At 43.6% G+C, this 25,270-nt stretch overlaps 1 protein-coding gene across 1 annotated transcript in view; it reads right to left on the bottom strand.

The window, feature by feature from the left end:
* ccdc15 (coiled-coil domain containing 15) overlaps positions 1–25,031 on the bottom strand; it is a 29,787-nt gene extending 4,756 nt beyond the window's left edge. The window contains exons 1-8 of the mRNA XM_083649285.1: positions 24,794–25,031; positions 13,901–14,053; positions 13,414–13,596; positions 3,425–3,529; positions 3,124–3,315; positions 2,050–2,145; positions 1,488–1,591; positions 269–463 (exon numbers count right to left, since the gene is read on the bottom strand). Coding sequence (XP_083505411.1) covers positions 269–463; positions 1,488–1,591; positions 2,050–2,145; positions 3,124–3,315; positions 3,425–3,529; positions 13,414–13,596; positions 13,901–14,053; positions 24,794–24,973 — 1,208 coding nt within the window. The 5' untranslated portion in view covers positions 24,974–25,031. The remainder of the gene's footprint in view (positions 1–268; positions 464–1,487; positions 1,592–2,049; positions 2,146–3,123; positions 3,316–3,424; positions 3,530–13,413; positions 13,597–13,900; positions 14,054–24,793) is intronic.
* Positions 25,032–25,270: the final 239 nt, after the last annotated feature.

The following is a 25,270-nucleotide window of genomic DNA, read 5'->3' as shown; positions in this document are numbered from 1 at the left end:
AGACACAAAATGGCTACTGTGACAAAAGTCAATTATAGTTTATTCTTGGAATTTTTGGTAATTTTCTTGTAGATACAGCAGTGAAAAGCATTTAGCTGACAAAACCTTACAGGTGCTTACTGCTCAATGCATGCATTACTGTGAATAAGATATGGCCCGGTATTTTAATATTTCATAATATTTGTCTGTCTTAACCTTTGTTCCATCTTTCTGATTCTCTTGTGGATGTACATGGCAAAATACGATTAAACCTTTGCAGATAAATTACCTTGTAGCTTCTTTCTCTTTCTTTTTGAGTTTTCTCTTCTCCTGTTCCATAAATCTCTCCTCTTCCTCGAGTCTTAGTTGTTCCAAAATCAAAAGTTCTCTTTCCTCCATCTGAAGTCTGCTCTCTTTGAGCCGCCGCAGACTCTCCATCTTTCTTTCCTCCTCCAGTCGGATCTGCTCTTTTTCTGTTTTGATCCTTAAGTGAAGATAATGACATTTTGAATTGAATATTTCAGTTGGACTAACTTTATATAAGAACATACATTTTGCAGACCTATAGTTAGACAATAGTTTTCACAAGATAATGTATCAACAGGAAGAGTGGACGTGGCATTTTTTTTAATTCCGACTTCACAGTACACATCTGTCAAAAGCTGAGGTTCACATGGGACTTGCATTTGATAACTGCTTTGTTTTCTTGAGGCACATTCAGATGGTATAAGTGTTTATTATGTTTTATATTGCAGATCCTGAGATTAAACTTGAGCCTCTCCCAGGTTACACTGTATGATGAATGATGATTTTGCCATATTTCAACAATGGTACTCTTCCCCTCATCGCCCACCACCATCACCTCCTATGGAAACAGTAGTCCCTGCTAGTTCAAGACATGTTATTTTTTAGCTGTGACCAGCAGCTCTATAAGTCACTATGTTGGTCGGTCAGTCCACAAAAAGTTTGTGTTCAGTTTTGTGTGTGTATGAGAATGGATTTCTCCATTGCTGAATGATACCGTGATTTAATTTATATCAATTATTAATTAATTAGCCTATTGCAGACAGCCCCTCACTTTTAGTTTCTGATTTCTGTGTGGTGCTGATGGACAGCTCCTTTTATCGTTAAAATAAAAAGTGCTCTGGGAAAGCATTATTTGACCTCCGTACTGTCGTTTATGGTGGGATGTGGGCCGCAGACATTTTTGAGATTTTCAAGTGGACCATGAGTTGGAAAAGGTTGGGAACCACTGGACTAGGTGATAATACCACTCGACAACAGTTTTTGGAGCTGGCCGATAAATCCCCCCAGATCAAAGGCAAATCGGCGTTGGCTCAGCGCTCGCCGCTCGCAATAAGTTGGCCCAGAGTTGCGAGTTGTGTTTGCAAGCATGCAAGTGACGACAGCAACGAAAAAGCATTCTTAAAATGACATACGCCTTCAATAGAAATACAGACACAGACCCACTGAAAGAAGAAGTTAAGGTTGCGTTAAGGTCATGTCACCTTGCGATCCTCTGGAGGTGTTTCCTGTGTCGTTTGTTCTCCTTCACCTGCTCTCTCTCCATGTCCATGACCCGCCGCCGCTGCGCCAGGAACTGCAGCTGACGCTGTACAGAGAGAAATGCTACTTACAACATTTGCTGTTACAGAGTTGTCAGTTGATTCAATTCAAATAAAATATCTAAGGTTTGATATAGGCTTGGGCTGATATCTGATAATATGGAGTATCGCTATAATTGCAGCCATATTCAATATTTTTCACAATATTGAAAAAAGAAAAGAAAAGCACAGTTTTACACTGCCTTGTTGCCTCAGTTTGTTGCTTTGCTGACTGTACATTGTACAGCTCCTGCCATAGGTTGCAGACATGACGACAGGTTCACTGGCACTCAGAAATCTCAGTACTGTGCTAAACAGTTACTAAATGAACTGGCTATAAACGGTGACAGTTGAATATTCCTGAACTGTCCAGTTACAATATTAAAAAGTGGAGAGGACTGTTAAGTCAATGTGCCCATATGCATTCTCCAATAAACTACATCCATCTTCCCATCATGATGCCTACCTGTCTCATTTCCTCTTGGTCAGCCAGAGGCCAGAGCACACGAGGGACTCTGGAGTCTGACTTGAAGCCAGGATCAGTGTCTGATTGGTCAAGCACCTGCCCCACACACACACACACACACACACACACGACAAACTTCATCAGACGCTTGACTTAAATGGATATTACAATGTAGGACAAGTATAGGCTGACAGTAATAATGCGTATAGATTCATAGATAGAAGTAGAGCTGTCATGATATTAGACTTTCACTACATGATTATTATGGTCAAAATAATTCACGATAACGATATTGCGCTATCTAGAGAAAAGGGGAGGGGGGCAGTGTAGGCAGGTGGAGAGAGTCTGTAACCATAACTGTACAAATGCATACAAAAAGAGCAATTGTACTTAAAGGAACACTCCGCCCATTTTCAACCAGCTTTGTATCATTAGAACATCAGTAGTATATCAGAAAACTGTAAACTGTTTTGAAGTCTGTCATTTAATTTGACAGTTATTGAGTGTTAAAGTGTGGACGAGTGACATCACTGGTCCACACTAACTCAAATGAATAACTCATTAACTCAAATCAACTCTCAATAACTGTCAAACTATTCATCATTCATCTAGTTTGACAGTTATTGAGAGTTGATTTGAGTTAATGAGTTATTAATTTGAGTTAGTGTGGACCAGTGATGTCACTGGTCCACACTTTAACACTCAATAACTGTCAAATTAAATGACAGACTTCAAAACCGTTTACAGTTTTCTGATAAACTACTGATGTTCTAATGATACAAAGCTGGTTGAAAATGGGCGGAGTGTTCCTTTAATGGACAGCTAGTTACTGCATCACGCCATCACGTGGAGTGTGTGTTGTGGGGGTGGGCGGTCGAGACAAAGTGAGGATGTCGAGACGCAGAAATTATGTAAGAGGTACTGGATTATTATTTACGATAATCACGATATTATCATATGTGTATTATTAAAACCATATCAATGTTTCATTTTTTAACATGAATGTTATTGTCATATCATGATTATCACCCCTAGCACGTAAGTAGACCACTCCAAACAACACGGGACACGGACCAGACCATGATGAAAAGTGACACTTTTGTGTTGTTTGGTGTTGTGCTGAACGAGGGGGCAGTCATGTCCACTGGTCCAGGGTAAGTCCTCTCCCTCTTCCTCCTCTTCATGTTCCAGGACATCAGCCTCTGCTACTCTCTGCCATTTCTCTTCCTCCTCTTCATGTTCCAGGACATCAGCCTCTGCTACTCTCTGCCATGGAGGAGAGGAAAATGTTTCTGTATTAAACCCTGACTTGGCAAGAAACTCCAGTTATAGTAACATATGTTGTTGAATAGGGAACAAGATGAGACACACTCACCTCTCTGTTCCACTGGCCTCCAGGAAGGGCTGATGTCATTTCCCCATCTGGGATCCTCCGACAAGCAGCCAGTCTGTGTCTGACCTGTCCCGTGCCTTTACTGGCCTGGAAAATAAGAGACAGCTCAATTCATCACTGTCACATCACTATCACTCAAACATGGAAAAAGGGCATCACAATAACCATAGGATAGGAAGAAAGAATGTAAAAAATTGTATAACTGTCCAAATGAAACTTAATTTAAATGAATTACAGTGTTTAGGACATTAGTGATCCAGATGAGAATAATGTCCATTTATTTTGGCCGATCAAAAATGAAACCAAAGATAATTGGGTGAAGATTAACATGTCATTAGTCAAAGTCAGTTTTCTTGTCAATTCTGCTATATGTATATAGAGCCACTTTCACACATGAACTCCGGATCAGGTCAGGGTTGCCCCCCACTGAGCCTGCCCCGGATGATAGGTGAAGTGTACCCTTTCACACATGAGGCATGTTGCATTCACACATGAGTAGCACCTCCGCAGAGTTTGTAAAGTAGAGAGGGGGCGGGCGGCGGGGGTGGGGGAATTTGGGCATGACCACACAGTTGTGAAAACTAAAAATACATAATGGGCGATAACTGCCTAACGTTCACGGCATATAATCGTTTGCGCATAACGTTAGTAAGTAATTAATTAAACAACCCTACAACTCACGCCCAGATGCATCGATTTCCTCGAGTCGCAAGCAGTACCAACAAAACAGGTCTTTGCTATGTTCAGTCCTAAAATGGCTCAAACCTACTAGAATTATACAGAATACAGGAAGCTAGACGTTTTTACCTTCAAAATAAAATAAATGTTGTATTACTTAGTAACAAAAAATCAGAATGTCGACTCACTACGGGTTAAAATTGACTTTTCGAAGGGAGCAGATATTCTTCCAGTTTATCTCCGTTCTGTATCTTTCGAAACACACACAAAAAAACATTACACGTGCATTTACTTTATTTAATTGCCATTATTGCGAAGGTTATACCCGGAAGTTTTCGTTTTATACTGCCTGACTTGACGCTACTTGGAATTTGCGCGAACGCTGTGTAAACGTTAAATCAAAGACATGAACGCAACCAGATCCAGATACCCTAACTAGCGATGTCCAATACTGGGAAGCGGGACGACCCTCGCGTCCAAAAATGCTTATTAAATGTGTGTGCTGTGCGAAGCAGACATGAAATCAGATCAGAGCCATGAGCCTTTCAATCCAGCAATCCGCAACATATGTTGGCTGTCGCACACGGAGCAGTTTTGAGCTTCATTTGAAAATCAAATGGCATGTGTTTTTTGCTCGCTCATTTTCACATCGACTATTTATATAATAATAATCTGTCACGATCGTCTCTGTCCTCATGCACTCACGAGCTCACGGAGCTCTGGAGGGGGGGGGGGGGACAATACGCTTCTGCGACTACGGCTGGGGGTACACTTCCCTCCGGCTAGGACGAGGCTCCGCGGGAGCGCGCATGAGGCGCATGCAGACATTCACACATGACAGCCATCCGTATGGCCTCTAGATAACTCCTGAATTCCAAACATGTGTGAAAGCAGCTTAGGACATACAGAGTGTCTACAGCAGGGATACTCAACTTGCTTTGCCCGGGGGCCACTTTCGTGAAATGATAGGAGGCAAGGGGCCAGTTAATAAAGAAACAATATAAATTTTTCTGTAGCGGATTGTAGGTTTTTGGGGTGTCAGCTGGAGTTTAGTCTGACAATGTTGTGCACACCGGATAGTTAGTTAGGCTAAGTTAGTACATACATAAGTGCCTGGGTAGCGAGCAGACGGCGGTATTTGACAATTTAGCAGCTAAATCATAGATTATTGAAAGATAATCCATATTCCAGACTGAAATGTTATAAAAGAAGTGGAGTATTGGCCAGAATGACATAAACATTTGTACACTTAGGGGCACTTTACACGAGGACGGTTTCCTATGGAAACGGGGAATTATTGTATCGTTAGTGCCTCCCATTAAGACGGCGACGGCGAATTCGCGCTTAGGAAACGACACATTTTAAAACCACCCTCCAGAGTGAAATTCTTGGTGACGCTCCCCGCTGAGCGCTCCATGTAATCACTTTGGAACGGCACATTTCAGAAACTCTGACGTGCCTGCACAGGCGACACACGCGATGCCGTGCGCGAGTTGGCAACCAAATACAACGTCAGTATGAATGAAGTTTGGCAACACTCAGAATTAAGCTACACTGCGGCCAACTTCAGTTACATGTTCATAACGTTACTGCTGCGAGGAGCCGATGGCTGTACCCGGTCGGCATTTAACGTTAGTTACAAAAGCAGTCGACAGTGTTTTCTCACTGCCAGTAGCAGGGTGACAGATCACAGTCAGCGCTCCCGGTCCTCGCTGCTCGTTAAAGATTTCCAATAGGCGTTATTCTGATAAACTGGTCACATATATGTTACATTCTCACCCGACAAATATTAAAACTTTAACAGTTTGGGGTTTTTTTTTTAGCTTGAAAAAAGCTTTTTGGCAAGTCTAAATGACTGCGGAAAGTGTACTCTACTTCCGCGTTTAAAGCGAAATTACGTCATGCAGTAAGCGTCCTTGTATGGGCAAAGAATAAGGTGATCACACTGCCACCTAGCGACCTGGCATGTACATTACGGCGTTTTAAAAATTCAACAGCGCTCATGTAAACAGGGAGAAGGTGTGAAGGAAAAGGTGTGAAGGAAACGCTATTGTGTCGTTTCTTTCAGAAACTGTCCTCGTGTAAAGGGCCCCTTATTCAGCGGGTATCTTTGCATGTTGCATTCAGGTGCACTGTGTAAAAAAAAATGCAATTCCAGCGCGGGCCACATGCGGCCCGCGAGCCACCAGTTGCCCCGGTCTGCTTTAGATTAACTAAACCCCAAAGATCACCAAAGACTAGCATGCCACCCAGCAAGCCTGTTCACACTGCTCAATCCAAAGATCACCAAAGACTAGCATGCCACCAAGCAAGCCTGTTCACACTGCTAAATCCAAAGATCCCCAAAGACTAGCATGCCACCAAGCAAGCCTGTTCACACACTGCTAAATCCAAAGATCACCAAAGACTAGCATGCCACCAAGCAAGCCTGTTCACACACTGCTAAATCCAAAGATCCCCAAAGACTAGCATGCCACCCAGCAAGCCTGTTCACACACTGCTAAATCCAAAGATCCCCAAAGACTAGCATGCCACCAAGCAAGCCTGTTCACACACTGCTAAATCCAAAGATCCCCAAAGACTAGCATGCCACCCAGCAAGCCTATTCACACTGCTAAATCCAAAGATCACCAAAGACTAGCATGCCACCCAGCAAGCCTGTTCACACTGCTAAATCCAAAGATCCCCAAAGACTAGCATGCCACCAAGCAAGCCTGTTCACACTGCTAAATCCAAAGATCACCAAAGACTAGCATGCCACCAAGCAAGCCTGTTCACACTGCTCAATCCAAAAATCACCAAAGACTAGCATGCCACCCAGCAAGCCTGTTCATACTGCTAAATCCAAAGATCACCAAAGACTAGCATGCCACCAAGCAAGCCTGTTCACACTGCTAAATCCAAAGATCACCAAAGACTAGCATGCCACCCAGCAAGCCTGTTCACACTGCTAAATCCAAAGATCACCAAAGACTAGCATGCCACCCAGCAAGCCTGTTCACACTGCTAAATCCAAAGATCACCAAAGACTAGCATGCCACCAAGCAAGCCTGTTCACACACTGCTAAATCCAAAGATCCCCAAAGACTAGCATGCCACCCAGCAAGCCTGTTCACACTGCTAAATCCAAAGATCCACAAAGACTAGCATGCCACCCAGCAAGCCTGTTCACACTGCTAAATCCAAAGATCCACAAAGACTAGCATGCCACCCAGCAAGCCTGTTCACACTGCTAAATCCAAAGATCACCAAAGACTAGCATGCCGGGGAGACTCCTTTACCCCATAACCCAGCCAGTACACATAAAGCCATCATCGGTCAGGTTATAGAGACATCATTCTCCAGAGGCTGGATTACAGGGAAGGAAAAATAATTCTTATCTATTCAATGTCCAATCTGTCCCGTGTTCCACGGCCTCCCCAAGATCCATAAAACACTCTATAACCCGCCACTCAGACCCATAGTGGCTAGTATAGGCTGCCTCACTGAACCTCTGTCACAATACCTGGACTTCTTCTTAAAGAAATTTGTCATAAACCTCCCTTCTTTTTTAGGGGATACCACTGATGTATTGAATCTATTAAATGCATTCAATACAGACAAAGAATTCCTACTGGTAACCTGATGTACAAAGCCTATACACCTGCATCCCTCATGATGCTGGCCTAGAAGCCATGTCTTACTATCTGGACAAACGCCCTACAGAAACACTACCACCAAATGAACTACTGTTAACCCTCACAGAAATAGTCCTGTCACATAACTACTTCCAATATGCAGGTTCCTATTTTCTACAGAAAAGAGGTGTCAGTATGGGCAGTGCCTTTGCGCCCTCATATGCCTGCCTAACCATGGGCTTTTGGGAAGAGAAACACATTAATAATCCAGCCAATAATCAGTTCCTTCCCCATATTCTTCTTTGGAAAAGATACATCGATGATGTCTTTTTTGTCTGGACCGGTACCACCTCAGAACTCAACGACTTCAGTGATTACATCAACTCCACCACACAATACCTCCGTTTTACTATGGAACATTCCAGTGAGAAAATCAATTTCCTTGATCTCACCATCTATAATAACGGACATGGAGGCCTATCCAGTACCATCTACCGCAAACCACTCTGTTGAGAGCAGATAGCCATAGCCATCACCCGAAACAATTAATCAAAAACATCCTGGTGGGTCAATTCCTCCGATTGAAACGAATTTGCAGCACAGAGGATGAATTCATTCTTAAGGCTGGGGAGATGAAGCAGCGCTTCTCAGACAGAGGGTATGCCGAGACTGACATCGCGGCAGCCTATGAAAGAGCTGTGCGAACCCCGAGAACCCGCCTCCTCAACAAAACTGTCGCTATTACACCCGCACAGCCACGCCTCTGCTTTGCCACTGAGTCTCTGGCCCAATCCCAAACCAGCCCCTATCCCCTAACCCTATCCACTACCCCTCCGTTTGCGCGTTCACGCGGAGGTCCGCCATATTAAGGGCCGTCCCAAACCAATTCCTACTGAGTGCAGGCGGCTTGTCAAACCCTTAAACAGCGAGTCTGCACTGGTGCAGGCTCGCCGACGGTTGCTGCAGAAACTACGTCCGGAGGAAACATCATTCAAGTGTAAGTTAGTTCCGTCTACTTCTTCCAAGTATTTTAGATCAAACACGTACCTTTATTTCCCTCACAGTGACTTTACATCTCGAACTAAATCATGGAATATGTCGAGTTATTAGTCCACAATTGAGAGGGTATAGGCTACTGTATTCAAGACAAAGTGGCTAAATGAGAGCTAAGCATAGACCTAATAAACACAGTCAAGAGCGATGCGAATATACGGCACGAAATTGCGATGCGAGTTTTGACCCACCTGTCAATCCACAGATGTGTTCCGACGCGTCGGAAGCGAATTTCTGAAAAATCGAAAAAATAAACACCGCAATAACGCTCAGCGAAAAGGATTTAGAAGCTTTATTTTGTAGCCCATGTGTGTCTTTTTCATATTTGTGGATGGTTATTAATTAAAAAATATATACATTTTGTGTGTAGTCTAAAACATGTCTATGCATAGACAACATTATCCTGGGCTAAATGAGAGCTAAGCATAGACATAACGTTAAAATCTTGTGCTCAGATAAATTACCTTTTATGCTAACGTGGAGGACTTCTCTAGTGTATATTTTTGTATTTACTGCTAATTATTCATTTTAATAATGTATTTACTGCTTGGTCTAAAATAGGTCTATACATTAGCCGGCTATATGAGAGCTAAATCATAGACGCCCCGTTGAAATCACGTCTATTGTGGAACAGCATGACACAGGCAACGCGTCTGTCCGTCTCCATGGTGACGGCTCCTTCCTGTTTCCGGTAAGGTAGCGAGGGCGTCTCACTTGTTCGGCTTCTCTTTTATGCCTCTCCCCTTAATCAGCAGTGCCCTCTACAGCTGCGAGTGGAACTCCATTTGGAGTGGCACTCGGTAGTGAAGTGGTAGTGAGTAGGGAGTGGTTTGGGATTGGGCCTCTCTGTACTGATCCCCCCCGAATCGCCTTCAGGCGAGCCCGATCACTGAGAGACAGGTTAGTGCACAGCACCATGACTCCACCCCCCTCTACTCTCACCTGGCTACCACCCCCTCCCTCAGGTTTCTACAGATGTGGGAGTGTCTATATAGGACAAACCAAACGTGCATTAAAGCTCCGCATTGCTGAACATAAAACGGCCATACGCACCCAAAATCTGGACTATGCAATACTAAGACATTATAAACAAGCCCACCATGGCTCAGTCGCCTCCCTTAAGTTCTGGGGGATAGAGAAAGTCTCTTCCCCACAGAGAGGTGGCGATATTGTCACAAAACTGTTGAGGCGTGAAGCCTTCTGGATTCATACACTGAATACGGTGGAGCCTAATGGACTTAAAGGAACACTCCGCCCATTTTCAACCAGCTTTGTATCATTAGAACATCAGTAGTATATCAGAAAACTGTAAACGGTTTTGAAGTCTGTCATTTAATTTGACAGTTATTGAGTGTTAAAGTGTGGACCAGTGACATCACTGGTCCACACTAACTCAAATTAATAACTCATTAACTAAAATCAACTCTCAATAACTGTCAAACTAGATGAATGATGAATAGTTTGACAGTTATTGAGAGTTGATTTGAGTTAATGAGTTATTCATTTGAGTTAGTGTGGACCAGTGATGTCACTGGTCCACACTTTAACACTCAATAACTGTCAAATGAAATGACAGACTTCAAAACAGTTTACAGTTTTCTGATATACTACTGATGTTCTAATGATACAAAGCTGGTTGAAAATGGGCGGAGTGTTCCTTTAATGATGAGCTCAGCCTCTCCCGTTTCCTCTAAATGTAAATCTAAATGTACTGATATTTGTATTGTGTTCCTATGTTCAAATATGTAATTATATTTTATGCATTGATCCCTTATCCCCTCCTTCTCCCCCTCCCTCCCACCCCACCCCCCTTCCTAAGCGCTGTCACAGGATTGGCTTATTAATTGACCACCCCCATCCCGTCTAACCAATTGCAAACTGCCTTGTGTATTGGGGAGGTATATTTAAACTGCTGTCATTCTGTCATTCCCGTTTGACCCTGATGAAGACGCATTGCGTCGAAACATTGGTGCACTTAGCCTATTAAAAGAAACCTTCTCACCAGTGACCTGTGTGCTCCAGATTCTTCCTTTTCTATGAAAATATTAATTTGGGCAAGGAGGAGCTGGGTGGAAATGCCTCCGCTCGCCATTCAATCCGGGAGGGGTGGCTGTCACCTGAAAGCACACCCCAGGACAGGAATGTGGCGGTGCTGCTTGGCTGTGTGTGAAAGCAATTTCTGTGACGAGGCTGCTGGCTTTGCGGACGAGGCTTTATTTTCCTTTACATTTTCATATGATTATGTGACGGTTGAATGATGTCACAATCGTGTTGTCGTTCCATTTAAACAGTCAGGAAACAACCAGGGTTAGCTCTATAGCCAGGCTAGCCATTGTTAGCAATAACAGTTGATAACAATGCATTTCACGGTATTTTGCGCATGCAAGCACTGCAGCAACATGTCCACACACAGCACTGTCTAACTTCTAGCGTTATCTGTGTGGACCATTTTAGTGTCACGGCTAGCATGACAGGTGATGAGAACGTAACGTTAATCAAGTCCATTTAACGTAACGTTACTTATTAGTGCTAATAATCACAAACGTGCACGGTTATATCAATCAAATGTACTTTAAACCTTGGCGTACTGTAGCCTACCTACATCATTGTGTCCATAAAAATGAGGGCTATCCAGTCAACATTAACGTTAGCAGCGAGTCGTCGCACAAAAGTGCGTGAGTGACGTTACACAAACAGAAAGGAGGGGGCTCTGCTGCTGTCAATCACTGTCAATGCAGCTCGCCTCCTCCAGGCTCCAGAGATTTAAAGTGACCGTGAAAAAGGGTGACGGTCAGAAATTGATGCTCAAAAAGTACTCAAAATTGTTTAATGGACGGCTAATTAGCCGGCAGCCGGCGCTTATGGAAAACCCTGCCCCAGGGGTCGCCTGGTACAAAAACAATATGGTAGCTCAGTGGGCATGGTTTTATTACAATTTACTCCTAACCGTGCCCATGGATTAGTAAACCATGTGCACAGATTTGTAATATATAATGGTAAGATCAAAGAGGGACTTTTAGGCCTCTATACAGTGAGCCAGGGCTATTACACACAGCTTGGCTACATACTGTGAACTCTAATAGCCATTAGGCATCTGAGCATATGAGTGAACCATAACCATTAATCACAAAATCACACCAGTAAGTTTAATTTATGATCCAGTGTGTGTTTTGGTGACAATATGAATTAACCTGTTACTCCCTATACATCATGCTTGTAGATAATGCATTACATGTTATATGCAGCTCTGTGGGCCACTGTAGTGTCCCTGTTTGATGTTATGTCTGCCAAAAAATTGTTGCCATCAAATAAATTGCAGCTTTTTAAACTTGTAATAAGGACTGGATTAGTTATAATCCAGGGCTCAGAGCAGGTGGAAAATGCAGTTACGGCTAATTTCAAAATATTTTCTGTTTTACATAAAAACCCAACCATAAATAATGATTATTATAGTCTAGTTTCCAAATCCAGGCCTAAATATGGATATTAGACATGGCTCAGACTGCAAAGTTGCATGTCTGTCCAGTAATACAATGATACACCCCATTTATTTATTTTGTAGCGACAGATGGCCTTAAACGCCACACTCACGTGGTGTGACTCTTCTTTTTTTTGAGAGAGAGGCGACGTAATGTGCATCTGCAGACTTTATCGAGGGACCATGAAGGCATCATGTGACAGGCTAGCTAGAAGCCTGGAGGTGCTGCTGCTGGCAGCTGCAACAGTGTTTTCTCTGCTATCAACCTTGTTAATCTCGCTATATTCTTCATCACAGCAGGTCATTTACCCACTGTGCACTTAAACGTGCACTAGTTTTGCATAATCACCTGCAGCGCTCTCCTTATTTTACTGACTTTCTCACTAATCACACGGCTGTTTACATGCATGCATGTTATTAGCATAGCTAGCTGTTAGCGATCATGGATGTTCTCTCTCTCCCTCTCGGTAAGATGTTATGTTTGTGAACCTTGCTGCGCATAACATTACTTATTTGCGGGAGTGCATGTGAGAAGTCTCCCGCTAGTGTTGATGCCCAGTGTGATGGCATAGAAATGTGTTTGCTGCGTCGCGTGTAACGTTAGTTAGAGGCACACACAAACACACACGCACACACAAAAAGACGTAAAAAAAAAATGTACGCCGCACCCTTTTGCGGTTATGTAATCGCACATGCTGACATCGCGATTGCGATTAGATTAATTGTGCAGCACTAGTTCACACTGCTCAATCCAAAGTCAGTGCAGTGTTTTGGGTTTTCCACACATTTTTGTGTCTGCTTGACATGACACTCCACTCTGGCCTTTAGCGGCAAACAGTTGCAGGCTGGTCCTAACCTAACACAGCCAGATGGTTCGTTACACAGAAGCATCTGGGAACATGTCCTTGGAAAACAGTTTGGCAAAGGGCAGGCACTTTCAAAAAATACTTGGCAGGTGATTGGATAAACGATGTGTCTATCACCATCTATCACGGGGTAACTTCAACCACTTAGGACCGCCTCCTCCTTCCTCTGACTTCTGATTGGTCCGACAAACACGTGTGGCAGCATGGCAAGATGGATTTTTTGCGCGATCGTGATCTCGCGAATTCAGCTGCCTTGCAAGGTTAGGCTTGTCCTCTCACCTGCTGAGATGTCTGCTCCATCGTCCTGTGTCCTCCAGCACCTCCCTCCAATCCTTGCAGATGAACATGCAATCTGGGTACGACCGACCCACTCAGACGAGAGGAAGGGATCAGCTTCTTACCAGCAGGCAAATGCTGGGTTGTGTCTCTAAACTGTTGAATAACTCTCTTTTCAAGCTCCACCTGAGCACACAGATAGATAACAGAATTACAATAGGGATATCAGTTCAGGAGGGACAGCAGTGGTTGTGTAACTTTCATTTCATGTCCATAAAATACAATAAAATAAACAATACAAATAAGAAAACATGCAATTCAAGTGTTTTGCTTGCTATGTGTTTCATTAATTCAATTTCACCAAGTATCCTCACAGGACAATGAAATAGCCTAATCTTATTTACAAAAAGAAATAACTTAATCTAAAAAAAAAGTGGAAAATAGACTACTACTAACATAGTTGTATTTATTATTATTTCATTTCTTTTACCATTTTGTATGGTTTTTGATGCTGTTGTCTCTTCTTGCCAACTTGAACTTGGTGAGCCACACGGTGGCGCACTTCATCTTGAAAGCGTCGAAGACTCTCTTCATTCTCCCTTCTTGTTTCTGCCTGTAGCTCCTCAGTTAGTGATGCTAGATCCTGGGTAAAGACATGGTAATACAATTAGTGATGCTAGATCCTGGGTAAAGACATGGTAATACAGTTAGTGATGCTAGATCTTGGGTAAAGACATGGTAATACAGTTAGTGATGCTAGATCCTGGGTAAAGACATGGTAATACGGTTGATGATGCTAGATCCTGGGTAAAGACATGATAATACAGTTAGTGATGCTAGATCTTGGGTAAAGACATGGTAATACAGTTAGTGATGCTAGATCCTAGGTAAAGACATGGTAATACGGTTAGTGATGCTAGATCCTGGGTAAAGACATGGTAATACAGTTGATGATGCTAGATCCTGGGTAAAGACATGGTAATACAGTTAGTGATGCTAGATCCTGGGCAAAGACATGGTAATACAGTTAGTGATGCTAGATCCTGGGCAAAGACATGGTAATACAGTTAGTGATGCTAGATCCTGGGTAAAGACATGGTAATACAGTTAGTGATACTAGATCCTGGGCAAAGACATGGTAATACAGTTAGTGATGCTAGATCCTGGGTAAAGACATGGTAATACAGTTAGTGATGCTAGATCCTGGGTAAAGACATGGTAATACAGTTAGTGATGCTAGATCCTGGGTAAAGACATGGTAATACAGTTAGTGATGCTAGATCCTGGGTAAATACATGGTAATACAGTTAGTGATACTAGATCCTGGGCAAAGACATGGTAATACAGTTAGTGATGCTAGATCCTGGGTAAAGACATGGTAATACAGTTAGTGATGCTAGATCCTGGGTAAAGACATGGTAATACAGTTAGTGATGCTAGATCCTGGGTAAAGACATGGTAATACGGTTGATGATGCTAGATCCTGGGTAAAGACATGGTAATACAGTTAGTGATGCTAGATCCTGGGTAAAGACATGGTAATACAGTTAGTGATGCTAGATCCTGGGTAAAGACATGGTAATACGGTTGATGATGCTAGATCCTGGGTAAAGACATGGTAATACGGTTGATGATGCTAGATCCTGGGCAAAGACATGGTAATACAGTTAGTGATGCTAGATCCTGGGTAAAGACATGGTAATACAGTTAGTGATGCTAGATCCTGGGTAAAGACATGGTAATACGGTTGATGATGCTAGATCCTGGGTAAAGACATGGTAATACGGTTGATGATGCTAGATCCTGGGTAAAGACATGATAATACAGTTAGTGATGCTAGATCTTGGGTAAAGACATGGTAATACAGTTAGTGATGCTAGATCCTGGGTAAAGACATGGTAATACGGTTGATGATGCTAGATCCTGGGTAAAGACATGGTAATACGGTTGATGATGCTAGATCCTGGGTAAAGACATGGTAATACAGTTAGTGATGCTAGATCCTGGGTAAAGACATGGTAATACAGTTAGTGATACTAGATCCTGGGCAAAGACATGGTAATACAGTTAGTGATGCTAGATCCTGGGTAAAGACATGGTAATACAGTTAGTGATGCTAGATCCTGGGTAAAGACATGGTAATACAGTTAGTGATGCTAGATCCTGGGTAAAGACATGGTAATACGGTTGATGATGCTAGATCCTGGGTAAAGACATGGTAATACAGTTAGTGATGCTAGATCCTGGGTAAAGACATGGTAATACAGTTAGTGATGCTAGATCCTGGGTAAAGACATGGTAATACGGTTGATGATGCTAGATCCTGGGTAAAGACATGGTAATACGGTTGATGATGCTAGATCCTGGGCAAAGACATGGTAATACAGTTAGTGATGCTAGATCCTGGGTAAAGACATGGTAATACAGTTAGTGATGCTAGATCCTGGGTAAAGACATGGTAATACGGTTGATGATGCTAGATCCTGGGTAAAGACATGGTAATACAGTTAGTGATGCTAGATCCTGGGTAAAGACATGGTAATACGGTTGATGATGCTAGATCCTGGGTAAAGACATGGTAATACAGTTAGTGATGCTAGATCCTGGGCAAAGACATGGTAATACAGTTAGTGATGCTAGATCCTGGGTAAAGACATGGTAATACAGTTAGTGATGCTAGATCCTGGGCAAAGACATGGTAATACAGTTAGTGATGCTAGATCCTGGGTAAAGACATGGTAATACGGTTAGTGATGCTAGATCCTGGGTAAAGACATGGTAATACAGTTAGTGATGCTAGATCCTGGGTAAAGATATGGTAATACAGTTAGTGATGCTAGATCCTGGGTAAAGACATGGTAATACAGTTAGTGATGCTAGATCCTGGGCAAAGACATGGTAATACAGTTAGTGATGCTAGATCCTGGGTAAAGACATGGTAATACGGTTAGTGATGCTAGATCCTGGGTAAAGACATGGTAATACAGTTAGTGATGCTAGATCCTGGGTAAAGACATGGTAATACAGTTAGTGATGCTAGATCCTGGGTAAAGACATGGTAATACGGTTGATGATGCTAGATCCTGGGCAAAGACATGGTAATACAGTTAGTGATGCTAGATCCTGGGTAAAGACATGGTAATACAGTTAGTGATGCTAGATCCTGGGTAAAGACATGGTAATACAGTTAGTGATGCTAGATCCTGGGTAAAGACATGGTAATACGGTTAGTGATGCTAGATCCTGGGTAAAGACATGGTAATACAGTTAGTGATGCTAGATCCTGGGTAAAGACATGGTAATACAGTTAGTGATGCTAGATCCTGGGTAAAGACATGGTAATACAGTTAGTGATGCTAGATCCTGGGTAAAGACATGGTAATACAGTTAGTGATGCTAGATCCTGGGTAAAGACATGGTAATACAGTTAGTGATGCTAGATCCTGGGTAAAGACATGGTAATACAGTTAGTGATGCTAGATCCTGGGCAAAGACATGGTAATACAGTTAGTGATGCTAGATCCTAGGTAAAGACATGGTAATACAGTTAGTGATGCTAGATCCTGGGTAAAGACATGGTAATACAGTTAGTGATGCTAGATCCTGGGCAAAGACATGGTAATACAGTTAGTGATGCTAGATCCTGGGTAAAGACATGGTAATACAGTTAGTGATGCTAGATCCTGGGTAAAGACATGGTAATACAGTTAGTGATGCTAGATCCTGGGTAAAGACATGGTAATACAGTTAGTGATGCTAGATCCTGGGTAAAGACATGGTAATACGGTTGATGATGCTAGATCCTGGGTAAAGACATGGTAATACGGTTGATGATGCTAGATCCTGGGCAAAGACATGGTAATACAGTTAGTGATGCTAGATCCTGGGTAAAGACATGGTAATACAGTTAGTGATGCTAGATCCTGGGTAAAGACATGGTAATACGGTTGATGATGCTAGATCCTGGGTAAAGACATGGTAATACAGTTAGTGATGCTAGATCCTGGGTAAAGACATGGTAATACAGTTAGTGATGCTAGATCCTGGGTAAAGACATGGTAATACAGTTAGTGATGCTAGATCCTGGGTAAAGACATGGTAATACGGTTGATGATGCTAGATCCTGGGTAAAGACATGGTAATACAGTTAGTGATGCTAGATCCTGGGCAAAGACATGGTAATACAGTTAGTGATGCTAGATCCTGGGTAAAGACATGGTAATACAGTTAGTGATGCTAGATCCTGGGTAAAGACATGGTAATACAGTTAGTGATGCTAGATCCTGGGCAAAGACATGGTAATACAGTTAGTGATGCTAGATCCTGGGTAAAGACATGGTAATACGGTTAGTGATGCTAGATCCTGGGTAAAGACATGGTAATACAGTTAGTGATGCTAGATCCTGGGTAAAGACATGGTAATACAGTTAGTGATGCTAGATCCTGGGTAAAGACATGGTAATACGGTTGATGATGCTAGATCCTGGGCAAAGACATGGTAATACAGTTAGTGATGCTAGATCCTGGGTAAAGACATGGTAATACAGTTAGTGATGCTAGATCCTGGGTAAAGACATGGTAATACAGTTAGTGATGCTAGATCCTGGGTAAAGACATGGTAATACGGTTAGTGATGCTAGATCCTGGGTAAAGACATGGTAATACAGTTAGTGATGCTAGATCCTGGGTAAAGACATGGTAATACAGTTAGTGATGCTAGATCCTGGGTAAAGACATGGTAATAGTGAGGCTAGATCAGAGTCCTGCACCGGGTCGGGGTTCCGCGGGGCCCCGCCGGGTACCCGCAAAAAAACGCGGGGGGCGGGTAAAAAATACACTTCTGTAAATTGGTGGGTCGGGCGGCGGGTAAAAATTAATAAATGCGGACGGGCGGCGGGTGGAACAACGACAACGTATGAGCCATGTATGCTTTTCTGTTGCACTCAGATGGAGGCAGGAGGTGTGTCTGGCAGGGGGGGGGGGTGTCTGGCAGGGGGGGTGTCTGGCAGCTGGTCTGACTCGAACAGGAGAAAAGTTTCTGACGCACGTTTTCGCAGTTTGTTTACATAACCGGCATCGTTTCAAGTATGCGCATGGACTGCACAAAACATTCAAAACTCAGCTGCGGTCAAGGTGATTGATTGGAGACAATACGAGTCGGACAGATAATATAGTAGGCTAACGTTAGCTTCCAGTCAAACATACACACTGTTTTCATAGCAACAGGCAAGAACATGTCATGGATGGATAGCGTGAAAGTGGAGAGGTCTCATCCCAACGTGGATTTACGTTCCTCCAACAGCAATCATAAAGGCAGTATGGATTATACCGGACATATTGGAAATAGCTGGTAAGTCACTTTGCTTGCTGTAACTGTCTGTGTGTCTGATAGCAGAGCTATCCAGCTGGTTAGTGAGCTAGCAGCTGCTAAAAGCTAATTAACGTACATCAGCTGACGAGTCTCGGCCAGAAAGACTGCTGTTCGCCTCTCGTGTGAAACGGTGGCAGTTTCGTTTGGTTCACTACAAAATGTTTGCACTGCAGATTAACGGTTATTATATATATGCGGTTCCGGGTCGGGGGGCGGGTCTCATGTCTGCGGGGCGGGGTGGGTTGCGGTACTGATTGATCATATGTGCGGGTTCGCGGAGCGGGGTCGGTACTGCACGTCGCGGGGCCGGGCGGAACCGGGTCTTGAAAATCAGACCCGCGCAGGACTCTGGGCTAGATCCTGGGTAAAGACATGGTAATACACTTAGTGATGCTAGATCCTGGGTAAAGACATGGTAATACGGTTAGTGATGCTAGATCCTGGGTAAAGACATGGTAATACGGTTAGTGATGCTAGATCCTGGGTAAAGACATGGTAATAGTGATGCTAGATCCTGGGTAAAGATATGGTAATACGGTTAGTGATGCTAGATCCTGGGTAAAGACATGGTAATACGGTTAGTGATGCTAGATCCTGGGTAAAGACATGGTAATACAGTTAGTGATGCTAGATCCTGGGTAAAGACATGGTAATACACTTAGTGATGCTAGATCCTGGGTAAAGACATGGTAATACGGTTAGTGATGCTAGATCCTGGGTAAAGACATGGTAATACGGTTAGTGATGCTAGATCCTGGGTAAAGACATGGTAATAGTGATGCTAGATCCTGGGTAAAGATATGGTAATACGGTTAGTGATGCTAGATCCTGGGTAAAGACATGGTAATACAGTTAGTGATGCTAGATCCTGGGTAAAGACATGGTAATACAGTTAGTGATGCTAGATCCTGGGTAAAGACATGGTAATACGGTTAGTGATGCTAGATCCTGGGCAAAGACATGGTAATACAGTTAGTGATGCTAGATCCTGGGTAAAGACATGGTAATACAGTTAGTGATGCTAGATCCTGGGTAAAGACATGGTAATACGGTTAGTGATGCTAGATCCTGGGTAAAGACATGGTAATACAGTTAGTGATACTAGATCCTGGGTAAAGACATGGTAATACAGTTAGTGATGCTAGATCTTGGGTAAAGACATGGTAATACGGTTTACTTGAAAACCCCAATGACATGCTTCATACTGCTGTTGGCTAGGGTAGGCAACTGGTGATTTGTGTCTTGTTTATTAGTTTGTTAGCTTGTTTTATTCTGGATTGGGCTTCTAAATGTGTTTTTCCTCGGATTTTGGCACAAGGGATAGTAACATCTTGTCCTGTGTATTTAAATAATAGAATCTTTTCATCACCTTTATGGCAACATTTACTCTGTGCATAGATATGCTCAACCTCCAAAACCGTCGAATTGAAATGTAGCAAAAATGTTTAAGGATTAAAAAATCAAATCCACTTCCACTGCACGGGGGCAGCATATCTTAACTGAGATTTCACTGAGTTGAATTGCCGATAACACTGCTGTGTATTTTTGATTTTTGGGTAAGGGTAAGCAGGGTTACATCCACAGATATGTAAATATTTTTGACAAACCGTGTTTGGACTCATTGTTAGCAGCAAGAGACCTAACAACATAAGCTCGCCATTTCAACGGACAGCTGAAATGCATAAAGCGCAGACATCAGGGACCTTGACGTCACTGTGCATAGACATTATTGAGCAGCAAATCCAAGTGATCTTCTTTACTGGCAGTGGGAGTTTCCAGGGCTGAGTTCAGCCCCGACAACACAAAACGTGACAAAATGTTGATTCAAACAGAAACGGTGGTGCGTTGGTTGAACACCCTGTTGTGTTATGCAAACGTTCCTATCTGTTGAACCACTGAACACTGGTTCGTTAGTTCTTGAACGTGGTTACGTGGAGGATAGCTCAGGGCGTGTGTGGCCCATTCTATCTGACAGCTGGCTGATTTGGAGCCATGAGAGGAGATGGTAGCATCATGGGACCAAGGCTTTCTTTTTGCCTCTTTAAATGGCAGGGCTTATTATACATTACACATCACTGCTGACTGGGTAACACCTCTGACACACCCACCAAATGAGAGAGTCAATGTACTGTGTTTGACACTTTATTGTATATACCACCCATACTTATTTTATTGTCTATTCCTATTCTTCTTATGTCTTATAGCAGTACCCCCCCCCCCCCCCCGTTTTTCTGATTATGACATTCAACCCGGAAACTGAAGGGAAACGGTGCACACCGTTTGGAGATTGAACACGCCCCAGATAAAATATTGCCCAAAACTGCCCTCTTGTGGCTAAAGTCAGAAGTCACGTCAGTAAAGGAGTCCTTTTTTCATTGAATAAGCTGATTGTTCGAAGTTTTATTAAAAGGAATTCACTCTCAAAGGCATAAAAAGTTTTTGCAAAGTGCAAACTGAAGACAGGTGGAGAGTGGCTCTGTTGTTGGTGCTTCTGCCTTCTGCCTCTTTGGTTCGGTTGTTAGCAGGTTTCTCTTGGAAAAGAGATCTTGATGCAATGAGACTTCCTGCTTAAATAAAGGAAATAAAACCCTAGCCCCAAAGTAAGTGACCCTACTACTACTGTACTTCGTATACTATAGTACACTCGTGCAGTATTCGGGTCACACTCGGTTCCATAAGGCAATAGGGGGGAACGGCTGTTCAAAACGCTCCCCTACCCGTCTCCGACATCCGATTGCAGATTCGAAGATATGATAGTCCTCCTACGGAAGCCAGTAATTTAGCCGGGGCGATTAAAATGATACTGCTGCATGAAACAAGTTTAAAAGCAGTCTTTCCACAGCCTGTGTCGTATTTATGAGAGGAGAAGCTTCCTAGTGCCGACAGGAACCTTGGGAGTTTGAGTATTTCATCACATGTTTTGCTTCCCAGGTGCGCTGGATTTGATGATTTGATCACTGACTGAAGGGCGGGACATATGCCATGCGCGCTTCCATATTGGCCGTGGGGCCAATATGACGTAATTAAGGTGGGGGCGAGGTAAATTAATGGTAAATGGCCTGCATTTATATAGCGCTTTTATCCAGCGCTTTACAGTCAGTAGGTACAGTCACCCATACACACCGATGGTGGCAGGTTACCACGCAGGGTGCTGGCACACCAACGGGAGCAATTTGGGGTTCAGTATCTTGCCCAAGGACACTTCGGCATGCAGACTGGAGGAGCCGGGAATCGAACCACCGGCCTCTTTTATCCAAAGCGATTAATGGACGACCCGCTCTACCTCCTGAGCTACAGCCGCCCCTTGACCCATGTGGTAAACTTTGATTTCTAACTGTTAGTCATTTCAAGTAATGTGCTGTGTTGAAACAGATCTAGGCCTATTTACATTCAATAAAAACAAGATTGTCGATTCTATTCATGTGCTGATACAATCGTTTGAGAGTGAAACCGCAGTCTACTGAACATAATGGCATTTATTGACTTTTAATTGTGTTTCATTGACTTTATCATGGGCCATTCAGCGGTGCACCATGATAATGAGATCAAACACACCCTCCTGTAAATTCAGCACAGGCTGTGGAAAGACTGCTTTTAAACGGTTGTTTCGCGCAGCAGTATCATTTAAGGATGCCAACTGCCATAAAACACAGAGAGAGAGAGACAGACAGACGCTATCGTCATTATAGTATAGATGTATTTTAACACATTCACTGCCAACAACGTGTAAACACGTTTTCAGAATCCAGCTGTTGACTGCCAACAACGTGTAAACACGTCCTTGGCATCGATTTTTTTTTTTTAACGGGGGGTTGTGCATCTAACCCTTTTACATATCTTATATAAGTATTGGACGTGTACAACGTGTACAACCCATTCCACCGACCCACTAAGTGGCGACAAGGAAGTAGGAAGGCAAGCAAAAAGCAGTGTGATCCATTTCCATTCTCATGAAAATGGATTGGCGGAGGCGCTTTCGTTTTCGCGTTGATTGCTGGCGGTGCGGGATTGCAAACTTGCATCGTGGATTGCGGATGGAGCACACTTTGAGGCACGCAGCGTAAATATGACCAGAGTCGCAGGGGCTTCATCGGAGCTCTCGGCCAGGGCTCCGGGAGGCGGGCGAGTCCAGCCGGGCTTCCTCGGGGAGCGGCCACGCAGACAGGCACAGCCAGGCACAGCGGCAGCGGGGCAGTGAGGCTGGTGACAAGCAGCAGGCCATTTTGCCTTGCAAAATAGCACCAAATTGGAAACAGCCATAAAAGGCTTTTAGAATGGGATTTTCAACCCATTCTTTTTTGTTTCTTTTTCGCTCTAATTTAGAGTAATTTAATTTCTATTCAGAAATTTATTTGAGAGGTCGAGAGTATGAGAAAGTGAATTTGCACAGGTAGGAAAGTGCTTGTTACACGGCGCTGCAGCCAAGAAGAACGCCCACGGAGGGAGGAGTTGAAGCAACTCTCCCTCTCGCTCTCTCCCTCTCTCTCTCTCTCTCTCTCGCTCTCTCTCTCTCCCTCCCTCTCTCTCTCTCTCTCTCTCTCCCTCTCCCCCTCTCACTAGGATTAAACCTAGTGCGTCTCCCTCCCGAGAGGGAGGGAGAGAGAGAGAGAGGGAGGGAGAGCGAGAGGGAGAGAGAGAGAGAGAGAGAGAGAGAGAGAGAGGGAGGGAGAGCGAGAGGGAGGGAGAGAGAGAGAGAGAGCGAGAGGGGGAGGGAGAGAGAGAGAGCCAAAAATGAATGGTTAAAGTGACTGTTCTATCCAATTTCACAAAAAGCCGTTTATCTCTGAATATTTTTTCTGACGCTAAAACCATGCTGTATTCAACTGCTAATGCTTACATAACTACTAACTCTACAAACTAACTCTTTTAGACAGAGAAAGTACACATTCTATTAGTACTTTTGAGATATTGTATGTTCACAAAGTCCAAGCTGAAACGAATCCTCGGCTCTTGTAAAATGAGCCAGAATCCTCAAAAAACGGCTTGGCAGAAGCTACCTACAGCAAAAAAAAACGGCTGGCAGTCAATGTGTTAAATACTCCAACCATTGATTCAAAATCAAGTGTTTTTAAACCTCCCTTGTTATTATTATTTTACTAGTTGTGATTTTTTTAATATAGTGTTTTAAGTGCGGTGGGGTTGCAGCTGGTGAAAACCCACTATACGAAGTAGTTACAGTAGGGTCACTTTGGGGATAATAAAACCCTAGCCGCAAAACGCGACTATTTCACTCGAGTACCTCTCCCATCATAGTCGCGCTCGCCCGACCCCTTTATCGAGGGAAAGTTGCACATTTAGCGATCTACAAGCTTCAAACATGCACCAATCACTAATATAAACTACGCACCTTGTTGCCACGGATGTTGTCGAGCAGGCCGCGCTGAGGCCGCGCTTTGTTAACTCGTATTTTAAGAAAGTTTGGGTTATTTGTGTGTCCGGAAACATTATTTTCCCTTCTCCAACGACTCTTCTTCTTTTTTGCTGCTCACCGGTTCAACTGCTCAACTGCGCCACCGCCACCGAAACCTGTGACTGACAGAACGACACAGGGCAAACCCCATACTTGACACATGATGTAATACCCCATGATGCGGTGGCGCAGTTGAGCAGTTGAACCGGTGAGCAGCAAAAAAGAAGAAGAGTCGTTGGAGAAGGGAAAATAATGTTTCCGGACACACAAATAACCCAAACTTTCTTAAAATACGAGTTAACAAAGCGCGGCCTCAGCGCGGCCTGCTCGACAACATCCGTGGCAACAAGGTGCGTAGTTTATATTAGTGATTGGTGCATGTTTGAAGCTTGTAGATCGCTAAATGTGCAACTTTCCCTCGATAAAGGGGTCGGGCGAGCGCGACTATGATGGGAGAGGTACTCGAGTGAAATAGTCGCGTTTTGCGGCTAATAAAACCCTAGCCTCAACGCGACTCACCCTTTCTGGTAACAGCACAAGGTAACGGAGCCTGTAACTGAGCCAAGTCAAGTGTAAATATGAACACGCTAAATAACACTCACAGATGGATGGTCCAGGAAGTCTTGGCCGTACTCCACCCAGGCGCCCACCGGGACCACAGTCTGGTTCCGCTCAGCCAGGACCTTGTTTCCATGGCTGGGTCGGTAGGTCGGGTTTGTGTGGCTGATGGCGGAAGCTTTGGCTCTCCTAACGTTAACGTTATATTCAACCTGTAGATTCATTGGTAACCTCTCGGACTCGGGACAAACATGGGCTAATGCACTACAGTCAATTTTTGTTGGCGAATCAAAGAAGTAAAGACGGGAAAACAAAAGATAGTCCGCATTTCCTTCTGTACGTTAACAGACCATGCTCAGCAGAGCGCTCTGTTGCTTCTTGTTTTGCGTTGTTGTCCTTTTAAAATATGGCGGCGGTTGGCACTTGGCAAACAACTTCGTGGCGCATTACTGCCACCTATGGCCAGGAGTATGAATCTGGAAAATATACTATAGACCAAATCACCGTGACGTCACCATGTA

The sequence above is a fragment of the Poromitra crassiceps genome, assembly GCF_964638095.1.
Source record: "Poromitra crassiceps genome assembly, chromosome: 1".
NCBI classification, from domain to species: domain Eukaryota; kingdom Metazoa; phylum Chordata; class Actinopteri; order Beryciformes; family Melamphaidae; genus Poromitra; species Poromitra crassiceps.
The sequence above is the reverse complement of the archived record's forward strand: the minus strand, read 5'-3'. Positions and strand labels throughout refer to the sequence as shown.